At 41.0% G+C, this 16096-nt stretch overlaps 2 protein-coding genes across 2 annotated transcripts; both read left to right on the top strand.

The window, feature by feature from the left end:
- Positions 1 to 9178: 9178 nt before the first annotated feature.
- LOC138350955 (uncharacterized) lies at positions 9179 to 9550 on the top strand. Its single transcript, XM_069302415.1, has one exon. It carries the CDS (start codon positions 9179 to 9181, stop codon positions 9548 to 9550), a length of 372 nt encoding a protein of 123 aa, XP_069158516.1.
- Positions 9551 to 10957: 1407 nt separating this feature from the next.
- LOC138350954 (alpha-(1,3)-fucosyltransferase FucT-like) lies at positions 10958 to 11371 on the top strand. Its single transcript, XM_069302414.1, has one exon. It carries the CDS (start codon positions 10958 to 10960, stop codon positions 11369 to 11371), a length of 414 nt encoding a protein of 137 aa, XP_069158515.1.
- Positions 11372 to 16096: the final 4725 nt, after the last annotated feature.

The raw sequence follows: 16096 nt of genomic DNA, 5'->3' as shown, positions 1-16096 counted from the left end.
GACACAATGACGATAGAGTATGACACAATGATGGATGTGTATAACACAATGATGGTGGTGTATGGCACAATGATGGTGGTGTATGGCACAATGATGGCAGTGCATGACACAATGATGGTTGTGTTTGACACAATGATAGTGGTGTATGACACAATAATGGCAGTGTACGACACAATGATGGTGGTGTATGAGACAATGATGGTGGTGTATGACACAATGATGGTGATGTATGACACAATGAGGGTGGTATATGACACAATGATGGTAGTGTGTGACACAATGTTTGTGGTGTATGACACAATGATGGTGGTGTATGTCACAATGATAATGGTGTATGACACAATGATGGTGGTGTATAACACAGTAATGTTGGTGTATAACACAATGACAGTGGAGTATGACACAATGAAGGAAGTGTATGACACAATGATGGTGGTGTATGACTCAATGATAGTGGAGTATGACACAATGATGGTGATGTATGATACAATGATAGCAGTGTATGCCACAATGATGGCAGTGTATGACACAATGATGGCAGTGCATGACAAAATGATGGTTGTGTATGGCACAATGATGGTGGTGTATGACACAATGATGGTGGTGTATGACACAACGATAGTGGTGTATGACACAATGATGGCAGTGCATGACACAATGATAGTGGTGTATGGCACTATGATGGTGGTGTATGACACAATAGTAGTGGTGTATGACACAATGATGGTGGTGTATGACACAATGATGGTGGTGTATGACACAATGATGGTGGTGTATGACAAAATGACGGTGGTGTATGACACAATGATGGTGGTGTATGACACAATGATGGTGGTGTATGACACAACGATGATGGTGTATGACACAATGATGGCAGTGTATGACACAATGATACTGGTGTATGACACAATGATACTGGTGTATGACACAATGATGGTGGTGTATGACACAATGATGGTGGTGTATGACACAATGATAATGGTGTATGACACAAAGAAGGTGGTGTATGACACAATCATGTTGGTGTATGACACAATGACGGTGGTGTATGACACAATTATGGTAGTGTAAGACACAATGAATGTGGTGTATGACACAATGGCAGTGTATGACACAATGATGGCAGTGCATGACACTATGATGGTAGTGTATTACACAATGATGGTGGTGTATGACACAATGATGGTGTATGACACAATGATGGTTGTGTATGACACAATGATGGTGGTGTATGACACAATGATGGTGGTGTATGACTCAATGATGGTGGTGTATGGCACAATGACGGTGATGTATGACACAATGATGGTAGTGAATGACACAATGATGGTAGTGTATGACACAACGATGGTGCTGTATGACACAATGATGGTGATATATACCACAATGATGGTAGTGTATGACACAATGATGGTGGTGTATGACACAATGATGGCAGTGAATGACATTATGATAGTGGTGTATGACACAATGATGGTGGTGTATAACACAATGATCATGGTGTACGGCACAATGATAGTGGTGTGTGACTCAATGAGGGTGGAGTATGACACAATGATAGTGGTGTATGACACAATTATTGCAGTGTTTGACACAATGATGGTTGTGTATGGCACAATGATGGTGGTGTATGACACAATGATGGTGTTGTGTGACACAATGATGAATGTGTATAACAATGATTGTGGTGTATGACACAATGATGGTGGTGTATGACACAATAACGGTGATGTATGACACAATGATGGTAGTGAATGACACAATGATGGTAGTGTATGACACAACGATGGTGCTGTTTGACACAATGAGTGTGATAAATACCACAAAGATGGCAGTGTATGACACAATGATGGTGGTGTATGACACAATGATGGCAGTGAATGACACTATGATAGTGGTGTATGACACAATGATGGTGGTGTATAACACAATGATCATGGTGTACGGCACAATGATGGTGGTGTGTGACTCAATGAGGGTGGAGTATGACACAATGATAGTGGTGTATGACACAATTATTGCAGTGTTTGACACAATGATGGTTGTGTATGGCACAATGATGGTGGTGTATGATACAATGATGGTGTTGTGTGACACAATGATGGATGTGTATAACACAATGATTGTGGTGTATGGCACAATGATGGTGGTGTATGACACAATGACGGTGATCTATGACACAATGATGGTAGTGAATGACACAATGATGGTAGTGTATGACACAACGATGGTGCTCTATGACACAATGAGTGTGATATATACCACAAAGATGGCAGTGTATGACACAATGATGGTGGTGTATGACACAATGATGGCAGTGAATGACACTATGATAGTGGTGTATGACACAATGATGGTGGTGTATAACACAATGATCATGGTGTACGGCACAATGATGGTGGTGTGTGACTCAATGAGGGTGGAGAATGACACAATGATAGTGGTGTATGACACAATTATTGCAGTGTTTGACACAATGATGGTTGTGTATGGCACAATGATGGTGGTGTATGACACAATGATGGTGTTGTGTGACACAATGATGGATGTGTATAACACAATGATTGTGGTGTATGGCACAATGATGGTGGTGTATGGCACAATGAAGGTAGTGTATGACACAATGATGGTTGTGTATGACACAATGATTGTGGTGTATGTCACAATAATGGCAGTGTATGACACAATGATGGTGGTGTATGACACAATGATGGTGGTGTATGACACAATGATAGTGGTGTATGACACCACCATCATTGGTGTCATACCCCAAGATTACACGGGGGAGGTGTTTATACCTCCCCCGTGTAATATTTTATATATTATTTATGGTGACGGTAATAATTATATTAAGTTTTTTGCCTTTGTCTCCCTTCTCCTTTAATTTACTTGCGTTACTGATCACATCCCTTGAATGCCACTAATAGCTTGGGGCCGGATACCCAACCTCTAACAACATCAGAGAAAGAACCCGGTTGCGACCCGAGAGGGCCGTAACAGACACAATGATGGCAGTGCATGACAAAATGATGGTGGTGTATGGCACTATGATGGTGGTGTGTGACACAATGAGGGTGGAGTATGACACAATGATAGTGGAGTATGACACAATGATTGCAGTGCTTGACACAATGATGATGGTGTATGGCACAAAGATAGTGGTGTTTGACACAATGACAGTGGTGTATGACACAATTATGGTGGTGTACGGCACAATGATGGGGGTGTGTGACACAATGAGGGTGGAGTATGACACAATGATAGTGGAGTATGACACAATGATTGCAGTGCTTGACACAATGATGATGGTGTATGGCACAAAGATAGTGGTGTTTGACACAATGACAGTGGTGTATGACACAATGATGGCAGTGTATGACACAATGATAGTGGTGTATTGCACAATGATGGTTGTGTATGACACAATAGAGGTGGTATATGACACAATGATGGTAGTGAATGGCACAATGATGGTGGTGTATGACACAATGATGGCAGTGTATTACACAATGATTTTAATGTATGGCACAATGATGGTGATGTAAGACACAATGACGATAGAGTATGACACAATGATGGTGTTGTGTGACACAATGATGGATGTGTATAACACAATGATGGTAATGTATGGCACAATGATGGTGGTGTATGGCACAATGATGGCAGTGTATGACACAATGATGGTTGTGTATGACACAATGATGGTAGTGTATGACACAATAATGGCAGTGTACGACACAATGATGGTGGTGTATGACACAATGATGGTGGTGTATGACACAATGATGGTGGTGTATGACACAATGAGGGTGGTATATGACACAATGATGGTAGTGTATGAAACAATGTTTGTGTTGTATGACACAATGATGGTGGTGTATGACACAATGATAATGGTGTATGACACAATGACGGTGGTGTATGACACAATGATAGTGGTGTATGACACAATGACAGTGGTGTATGACACAATGATGGTGGTGTATGACACAATGATGGTGGTGTATGACACAATGATGGTTGAGTATGACACAACGATGGTGGTGTATGACACAATGATAGTGATAAATAACACAATGATGGCAGTGAATGACACAATGATGGTGGTGTATGACACAATGATGGTGGTGTATGACACAATGATGGTGGTGTACGACACAATGATGGTGGTGTATGACACAATGATTATGGTGTATGACACAATAATGTTGATGTATGACACAATGACCGTGGTATATGACACAATGATGGTAGTGTATGACACAATGAATGTGGTGTATGACACAATGATGGTGGTGTATGACACAATAATTGTGGTGTATGACACAATGATAATGGTGTATGACACAATGATGGTGGTGTATGACACAATGATGTTGGTGTATGACACAATGACGGTGGTGTATGACACAATGATGGTAGTGTATGACACAATGAATGTGGTGTATGACACAATGATGGTATTGCATGACACAATGATGGTGGTGTATGGCACAATGATGGTGGTATATGGCACAATGATGGTAGTGTGCGACACGATGTTTGTGGTGTATGACACAATGATGGAGGTGTATGACTCAATGATAATGGTGTATGACACAATGATGGTGGTGTATGACACATTGATAGTGGTGTATAACACAATGTTGGTGGTGTATGACACAGTGATAGTAGTGTATGTTTCAATGATGGTGGTGTATGGCACAATGATATTGGTGTATGACACAATGATTGTGGGTGACACAATTATGGCAGTGTATGACACAATGATGGTGTTGTGTGATACAATGATGGCGGTGTACGACACAATGATAGTGGTGTATGACACAATGATGGTGGTATATGACACAATGATGGTAGTGTATGACAAAATGTTTGTGGTGTATGACACAATGATGGTGGTGTATGACACGATAATGGTGTATGACACAATGATGGTGTGTATAACACAGTAATGATGGTGGTGTATGACACGATAATGGTGTATGACACAATGATGGTGGTGTATAACACAGTAATGTTTGGGGTATAACACAATGACAGTGGAGTATGACACAATGATGGAAGTGAATGACACAATGATGGTGGTGTATGACTCAATGATAGTGGTGTATGACACAATGATGGTGATGTATGACACAATGATAGCAGTGTATGCCACAATGATGGTAGTGTATGACACAATGATGGCAGTGAATGACACAATGATGGTTGTGTATGGCACAATGAGGGTGGAGTATGACACAATGATAGTGGAGTATGACACAATGATAGTGGAGTATGACACAATGATTGCAGTGCATGACACAATGATGATGGTGTATGGCACAAAGATAGTGGTGTTTGACACAATGACAGTGGTGTATGACACAATGATGGTGGTGTACGGCACAATGATGGTGGTGTGTGACACAATTAGGGTGGAGTATGGCACAATGATAGTGGAGTATGACACAATGATTGCAGTGCTTGACACAATGATGATGGTGTATGGCACAAAGATAGTGGTGTTTGACACAATGACAGTGGTGTATGACACAATGATGGCAGTGTATGACACAATGATAGTGGTGTATTTCACAATAATGGTTGTGTATAACACAATAAAGGTGGTAGATGACACAATGATGGTAGTGAATGGCACAATGATGGTGGTGTATGACACAATGATGGCAGTGTATGACACAAAGATTTTGGTGTATGGCACAATGATGGTGATGTAAGACACAATGACGATACAGTATGACACAATGATGGATGTGTATAACACAATGATGGTGGTGTATGGCACAATGATGGTGGTGTATGGCACAATGATGGCAGTGCATGACACAATGATGGTTGTGTTTGACACAATGATAGTGGTGTATGACACAATAATGGCAGTGTACGACACAATGATGGTGGTGTATGAGACAATGATGGTGGTGTATGACACAATGATGGTGATGTATGACACAATGAGGGTGGTATATGACACAATGATGGTAGTGTGTGACACAATGTTTGTGGTGTATGACACAATGATGGTGGTGTATGTCACAATGATAATGGTGTATGACACAATGATGGTGGTGTATAACACAGTAATGTTGGTGTATAACACAATGACAGTGGAGTATGACACAATGAAGGAAGTGTGAGACACAATGATGGTGGTGTATGACTCAATGATAGTGGAGTATGACACAATGATGGTGATGTATGATACAATGATAGCAGTGTATGCCACAATGATGGCAGTGTATGACACAATGATGGCAGTGCATGACAAAATGATGGTTGTGTATGGCACAATGATGGTGGTGTATGACACAATGATGGTGGTGTATGACACAACGATAGTGGTGTATGACACAATGATGGCAGTGCATGACACAATGATGGTGGTGTATGGCACTATGGTGGTGGTGTATGACACAATAATAGTGGTGTATGACACAATGATGGTGGTGTATGACACAATGATGGTGGTGTATGACACAATGATGGTGGTGTATGACAAAATGACGGTGGTGTATGACACAATGATGGTGGTGTATGACACAATGATGGTGGTGTATGACACAACGATGATGGTGTATGACACAATGATGGCAGTGTATGACACAATGATACTGGTGTATGACACAATGATACTGGTGTATGACACAATTATGGTGGTGTATGACACAATGATGGTGGTGTATGACACAATGCTAATGGTGTATGACACAAAGAAGGTGGTGTATGACACAATCATGTTGGTGTATGACACAATGACGGTGGTGTATGACACAATTATGGTAGTGTAAGACACAATGAATGTGGTGTATGACACAATGGCAGTGTATGACACAATGATGGCAGTGCATGACACTATGATGGTAGTGTATTACACAATGATGGTGGTGTATGACACAATGATGGTGTATGACACAATGATGGTGGTGTATGACACAATGATGGTGGTGTATGACACAATGATGGTGGTGTATGACTCAATGATGGTGGTGTATGGCGCAATGACGGTGATGTATGACACAATGATGGTAGTGAATGACACAATGATGGTAGTGTATGACACAACGATGGTGCTGTATGACACAATGATGGTGATATATACCACAATGATGGTAGTGTATGACACAATGATGGTGGTGTATGACACAATGATGGCAGTGAATGACACTATGATAGTGGTGTATGACACAATGATGGTGGTGTATAACACAATGATCATGGTGTACGGCACAATGATAGTGGTGTGTGACTCAATGAGGGTGGAGTATGACACAATGATAGTGGTGTATGACACAATTATTGCAGTGTTTGACACAATGATGGTTGTGTATGGCACAATGATGGTGGTGTATGACACAATGATGGTGTTGTGTGACACAATGATGAATGTGTATAACAATGATTGTGGTGTATGACACAATGATGGTGGTGTATGACACAATAACGGTGATGTATGACACAATGATGGTAGTGAATGACACAATGATGGTAGTGTATGACACAACGATGGTGCTGTATGACACAATGAGTGTGATAAATACCACAAAGATGGCAGTGTATGACACAATGATGGTGGTGTATGACACAATGATGGCAGTGAATGACACTATGATAGTGGTGTATGACACAATGATGGTGGTGTATAACACAATGATCATGGTGTACGGCACAATGATGGTGGTGTGTGACACATTGACAGTGGTGTATAACACAATGTTGGTGGTGTATGACACAGTGATAGTAGTGTATGTTTCAATGATGGTGGTGTATGGCACAATGATATTGGTGTATGACACAATGATTGTGGGTGACACAATTATGGCAGTGTATGACACAATGATGGTGTTGTGTGACACAATGATGGCGGTTCATGACACAACGATCGTGGTGTATGACACAATGATGGTGGTGTATGACACAATGATAGCAGTGTATGACACAATGATGGTGGTGTATGACACAATGATGGTAGTGTACGGCACAATGATGGTGGTGTGTGGCACAATGAGGGTGGAGTATGACACAATGATAGTTCAGTATGACACAATGATTGCAGTGCTTGACACAATGATGATGGTGTATGGCACAAAGATAGTGGTGTTTGACACAATTACAGTGGTGTATGACACAATGATGGCAGTGTATGACACAATGATAGTCGTGTATTGCACAATGATGGTTGTGTATGACACAATAAAGGTGGTAGATGACACAATGATGGTAGTGAATGGCACAATGATGGTGGTGTATGACACAATGATGGCAGTGTATGACACAATGATTTTGGTGTATGGCACAATGATGGTGATGTAAGACATAATGACAATAGAGTATGACACAATGATGGTGTTGTGTGACACAATGATGGATGTGTATAACACAATGATGGTGGTGTATGGCACAATGATGGTGGTGTATGGCACAATGATGACAGTGTATGACACAATGATGGTTGTGTATGACACAATGATGGTGGTGTATGACACAATAATGGCAGTGTACGACACAATGATGGTAGTGTATGACACAATGATGGTGGTGTATGACACAATAATGGCAGTGTACGACACAATGATAGTGGTGTATGACACAATGATGGTGGTATATGACACAATGATGGTAGTGTATGACATAATGTTTGTGGTGTATGACACAATGATAGTGGTGTATGACACGATAATGGTGTATGACACAATGATGGTGGTGTATGACACGATAATGGTGTATGACACAATGATGGTGGTGTATAACACAGTAATGTTGGGGGTATAACACAATGACAGTGGAGTATGACACAATGATGGAAGTGTATGACACAATGATGGTGGTGTATGACTCAATGATAGTGGTGTATGACACAATGATGGTGATGTATGACACAATGATAGCAGTGTATGCCACAATGATGGTAGTGTATGACACAATGATGGCAGTGAATGACACAATGATGGTTGTGCATGGCACAATGATGGTGGTGTATGACACAATCATAGTGGTGTATGACACAATGATGGCAGTGCATGACACAATGATGGTGGTGTATGGCACTATGATGGTGGTGTGTGACACAATGAGGGTGGAGTATGACACAATGATAGTGGAGTATGACACAATGATTGCAGTGCATGACACAATGATGTTGGTGTATGGCACAAAGATAGTGGTGTTTGACACAATGACAGTGGTGTATGACACAATGATGGTGGAGTACGGCACAATGATGGTGGTGTGTGACACAATTAGGGTGGAGTATGGCACAATGATAGTGGAGTATGACACAATGATTGCAGTGCTTGACACAATGATGATGGTGTATGGCACAAAGATAGTGGTGTTTGACACAATGACAGTGGTGTATGACACAATGATGGCAGTGTATGACACAATGATAGTGGTGTATTTCACAATAATGGTTGTGTATAACACAACAAAGGTGGTAGATGACACAATGATGGTAGTGAATGGCACAATGATGGTGGTGTATAACACAATGATGGCAGTGTATGACACAAAGATTTTGGTGTATGGCACAATGATGGTGATGTAAGACTCAATGACGATAGAGTATGACACAATGATGGATGTGTATAACACAATGATGGTGGTCTATGGCACAATGATGGTGGTGTATGGCACAATGATGGCAGTGCATGACACAATGATGGTGATGTAAGACACAATGATGGTGATGTAAGACACAATGACGATAGAGTATGACACAATGATGGATGTGTATAACACAATGATGGTGGTCTATGGCACAATGATGGTGGTGTATGGCACAATGATGGCAGTGCATGATACAATGTTGGTTGTGTTTGACACAATGATAGTGGTGTATGACACAATAATGGCAGTGTACGACACAATGATGGTGGTGTATGAGACAATGATGGTGGTGTATGACACAATGATGGTGATGTATGACACAATGAGGGTGGTATATGACACAATGATGGTAGTGTGTGACACAATATTTGTGGTGTATGACACAATGATGGTGGTGTATGTCACAATGATAATGGTGTATGACACAATGATGGTGGTGTATAACACAGTAATGTTGGTGTATAACACAATGACAGTGGAGTATGACACAATGAAGGAAGTGTATGACACAATGATGGTGGTGTATGACTCAATGATAGTGGAGTATGACACAATGATGGTGATGTATGATACAATGAGAGCAGTGTATGCCACAATGATGGCAGTGTATGACACAATGATGGCAGTGCATGACAAAATGATGGTTGTGTATGGCACAATGATGGTGGTGTATGACACAATGATGGTGGTGTATGACACAACGATAGTGGTGTATGACACAATGATGGCAGTGCATGACACAATGATGGTGGTGTATGGCACTATGATGGTGGTGTATGACACAATAATAGTGGTGTATGACACAATGATGGTGGTGTATGACACAATGATGGTGGTGTATGACAAAATGACGGTGGTGTATGACACAATGATGGTGGTGTATGACACAATGATGGTGGTGTATGACACAACGATGATGGTGTATGACACAATGATGGCAGTGTATGACACAATGATACTGGTGTATGACACAATGATACTGGTGTATGACACAATGATGGTGGTGTATGACACAATGATGGTGGTGTATGACACAATGATAATGGTGTATGACACAAAGAAGGTGGTGTATGACACAATCATGTTGGTGTATGACACAATGACGGTGGTGTATGACACAATTATGGTAGAGTAAGACACAATGAATGTGGTGTATGACACAATGGCAGTGTATGACACAATGATGGCAGTGCATGACACTATGATGGTAGTGTATTACACAATGATGGTGGTGTATGACACAATGATGGTGTATGACACAATGATGGTGGTGTATGACACAATGATGGTGGTGTATGACACAATGATGGTGGTGTATGACTCAATGATGGTGGTGTATGGCACAATGACGGTGATGTATGACACAATGATGGTAGTGAATGACACAATGATGGTAGTGTATGACTCAACGATGGTGCTGTATGACACAATGATGGTGATATATTCCACAATGATGGTAGTGTATGACAAAATGATGGTGGTGTATGACACAATGATGGCAGTGAATGACACTATGATAGTGGTGTATGACACAATGATGGTGGTGTATAACACAATGATCATGGTGTACGGCACAATGATAGTGGTATGTGACTCAATGAGGGTGGAGTATGACACAATGATAGTGGTGTATGACACAATTATTGCAGTGTTTGACACGATGATGGTTGTGTATGGCACAATGATGGTGGTGTATGACACAATGATGGTGTTGTGTGACACAATGATGAATGTGTATAACAATGATTGTGGTGTATGACACAATGATGGTGGTGTATGACACAATAACGGTGATGTATGACACAATGATGGTAGTGAATGACACAATGATGGTAGTGTATGACACAACGATGGTGCTGTATGACACAATGAGTGTGATAAATACCACAAAGATGGCAGTGTATGACACAATGATGGTGGTGTATGACACAATGATGGCAGTGAATGACACTATGATAGTGGTGTATGACACAATGATGGTGGTGTATAACACAATGATCATGGTGTACTGCACAATGATGGTGGTGTGTGACTCAATGAGGGTGGAGTATGACACAATGATAGTGGTGTATGACACAATTATTGCAGTGTTTGACACAATGATTGTTGTGTATGGCACAATGATGGTGGTGTATGATACAATGATGGTGTTGTGTGACACAATGATGGATGTGTATAACACAATGATTGTGGTGTATGTCACAATGTTGGTGGTGTATGACACAATGACGGTGATCTATGACACAATGATGGTAGTGAATGACACAATGATGGTATTGTATGACACAACGATGGTGCTGTATGACACAATGAGTGTGATATATACCACAAAGATGGCAGTGTATGACACAATGATGGTGGTGTATGACACAATGATGGCAGTGAATGACACTATGATAGTGGTGTATGACACAATGATGGCAGTGAATGACACTATGATAGTGGTGTATGACACAATGATGGTGGTGTATAACACAATGATCATGGTGTACGGCACAATGATGGTGGTGTGTGACTCAATGAGGGTGGAGTATGACACAATGATAGTGGTGTATGACACAATTATTGCAGTGTTTGACACAATGATGGTTGTGTATGGCACAATGATGGTGGTGTATGACACAATGATGGTGTTGTGTGACACAATGATGGATGTGTATAACACAATGATTGTGGTGTATGGCACAATGATGGTGGTGTATGGCACAATGAAGGTAGTGTATGACACAATGATGGTTGTGTATGACACAATGATTGTGGTGTATGTCACAATAATGGCAGTGTATGACACAATGATGGTGGTGTATGACACAATGATGGTGGTGTATGACACAATGATAGTGGTGTATGACACCACCATCATTGGTGTCATACCCCAAGATTACACGGGGGAGGTGTTTATACCTCCCCCGTGTAATCTTTTATATATTATTTATGGTGACGGTAATAATTATATTAAGTTTTTTGCCTTTGTCTCCCTTCTCCTTTAATTTACTTGCGTTACTGATCACATCCCTTGAATGCCACTACTAGCTTGGGGCCGGATACCCAACCTCTAACAACATCAGAGAAAGAACCCGGTTGCGACCCGAGAGGGCCGTAACAGACACAATGATGGCAGTGCATGACAAAATGATGGTGGTGTATGGCACTATGATGGTGGTGTGTGACACAATGAGGGTGGAGTATGACACAATGATAGTGGAGTATGACACAATGATTGCAGTGCTTGACACAATGATGATGGTGTATGGCACAAAGATAGTGGTGTTTGACACAATGACAGTGGTGTATGACACAATTATGGTGGTGTACGGCACAATGATGGGGGTGTGTGACACAATGAGGGTGGAGTATGACACAATGATAGTGGAGTATGACACAATGGTTGCAGTGCTTGACACAATGATGATGGTGTATGGCACAAAGATAGTGGTGTTTGACACAATGACAGTGGTGTATGACACAATGATGGCAGTGTATGACACAATGATGGTGGTATTTTGCACAATGATGGTTGTGTATGACACAATAGAGGTGGTATATGACACAATGATGGTAGTGAATGGCACAATGATGGTGGTGTATGACACAATGATGGCAGTGTATGACACAATGATTTTAATGTATGGCACAATGATGGTGATGTAAGACACAATGACGATAGAGTATGACACAATGATGGTGTTGTGACACAATGATGGATGTGTAGAACACAATGATGGTAATGTATGGCACAATGATGGTGGTGTATGGCACAATGATGGCAGTGTATGACACAATGATGGTTGTGTATGACACAATGATGGTAGTGTATGACACAATAATGGCAGTGTACGACACAATGATGGTGGTGTATGACACAATGATGGTGGTGTATGACACAATGATGGTGGTGTATGACACAATGAGGGTGGTATATGACACAATGATGGTAGTGTATGAAACAATGTTTGTGTTGTATGACACAATGATGGTGGTGTATGACACAATGATAATGGTGTATGACACAATGATGGTGGTGTATAACACAGTAATGTTGGTGTATAACACAATGACAGTGGAGTATGACACAATGATGGTGGTGTATGACTCAATGATAGTGGTGTATGACACATTGATAGAAGTGTATGCCACAAGGATGGCAGTGTATGAAACAATGATGGCAGTGTATGCCACAAGGATGGCAGTGTATGACACAATGATTGCAGTGCATGACACAATGATGGTTGTGTATAGCACAATGATGGTGGTGTATGACACAATGATGGTGGTGTATGACACAATCATAGTGGTGTATGACACAATGATGGCAGTGCATGACACAATGATGGTGGTGTATGGCACTATGATGGTGGTGTATGAAACAATAATGGTGGTGTATGACACAATGATGGTGGTGTATGACACAATGATGGTGGTGTATGACAAAATGATGGTGGTGTATTACAAAATGACGGTGGTGTAGGACACAATGATGGTGGTGTATGACACAATGATAGTGGTGTATGACACAACGATGGTGGTGTATGACACAATGATAGTGATATATAACACAATGATGGCAGTGTATGACACAATGATGGTGGTGTATGACACAATGATAGTGGTGTATGACACAATGATGGTAGTGTATGACACAAGGATGTTGGTGTATGATACATTGACGGTGGTGTATAACACAATGATAGTGTATGACACCATGAATGTGGTGTATGACACAATGATGGTGGTGTATGACACAATGATATTGGTGTATGACACAATGATAATGGTGTATGACACAATGATGGTGGTGTATGACACAATCATATTGGTGTATGACACAATGACGGTGGTGTATGACACAATGATGGTAGTGTAAGACACAATGAATGTGGTGTATGACACAATGGCAGTGTATGACACAATGATGGCAGTGCATGACACAATGATGGTAGTGTATGGCACAATGATGGTGGTGTATGACACAATGATGGTGTATGACACAATGATGGTCGTGTATGACACAATGATGGTGGTGTATGACACAATGATGGTGGTGTATGACACAATGATGGTGGTGTATGGCACAATGACGGTGATGTATGACACAATGATGGTAGTGAATGACACAATGATGGTAGTGTATGACACAACGATGGTGCTGTATGACACAATGAGTGTGATATATACCACAAAGATGGCAGTGTATGACACAATGATGGTGGTGTATGACACAATGATGGCAGTGAATGACACTATGATAGTGGTGTATGACACAATGATGGCAGTGCATGACACAATGATGGTTGTGTATGGCACAATGATGGTGGTGTATGATACAATGATGGTGGTGTATGACACAATCATAGTGGAGTATGACACAATGATGGCAGCGCTTGACACAATGATGGTGGTGTATGGCACTATGATGGTGGTGTATGAAACAATAATGGTGGTGTATGACACAATGATGGTGGTGTATGACACAATGATGGTGGTGTATGACAAAATGATGGTGGTGTATTACAAAATGACGGTGGTGTATGATACAATGATGGTGGTGTATGACACAATGATAGTGGTGTATGACACAACGATGGTGGTGTATGACAAAATGATAGTGATATATAACACAATGATGGCAGTGTATGACACAATGATATTGGTGTATGACACAATGATAGTGATGTATGACACAATGATGGTGGTGTATGACACAATGATAATGGTGTATGACACAATGATGGTAGTGTATGACACAATGAATGTGGTGTATGACACAATGATGGTGGTGTATGACACAATGATGGTGGTGTATGACACAATGAGAATGGTGTACGATACAATGATGGTGGTGTATGACACAATCATGTTGGTGTATGACACAATGACGGTGGTGTATGACACAATGATGGTAGTGTAAGACACAATGAATGTGGTGTATGACACAATGGCAGTGTATGACACACTGATGGCATTGCATGAAACAATGATGGTAGTGTATGGCACAATGATGGTGGTGTATGACACAATGATGGTGTATGACACAATGATGGTGGTGTATGACACAATGATGGTGGTGTATGACACAATGATGGTGGTGTATGACACAATGATGGTGGTGTAAAACACAATGACGGTGATGTATGACACAATGATGGTAGTGAATGACACAATGATGGTAGTGTATGACACAACGATGGTGCTGTATGACACAATGATGGTGATATATACAACAATGACGGTAGTGTATGACACAATGATGGTGGTGTATGACACAATGATGGCAGTGAATGACACTATGATAGTGGTGTATGACACAATGATGGTGGTGTATAATACAATGATGGTGGTGTATGACACAATGATAGTGGTGTATGACACAATGACGTTGGTGCATAACACAATGATGGTGGTATATGACACAATGATGGTGGTGTATGACACAATAATGGTGATGTATGACACAATGACGGTGGTATATGACTCAATGATAGTG

This window comes from Procambarus clarkii, chromosome 48, assembly GCF_040958095.1.
Source record: "Procambarus clarkii isolate CNS0578487 chromosome 48, FALCON_Pclarkii_2.0, whole genome shotgun sequence".
In the NCBI taxonomy this organism is placed as follows: domain Eukaryota; kingdom Metazoa; phylum Arthropoda; class Malacostraca; order Decapoda; family Cambaridae; genus Procambarus; species Procambarus clarkii.
This window is presented reverse-complemented; position numbering and strand designations above follow the sequence as displayed.

Coding starts and splice junctions, on each gene's coding strand:
- LOC138350954 (XM_069302414.1), top strand. CDS start 10,958: ATGACGGTGATGTATGACACAATGATGGTAGTGAATGACACAATGATG.
- LOC138350955 (XM_069302415.1), top strand. CDS start 9,179: ATGACAGTGGTGTATGACACAATGATGGTGGAGTACGGCACAATGATG.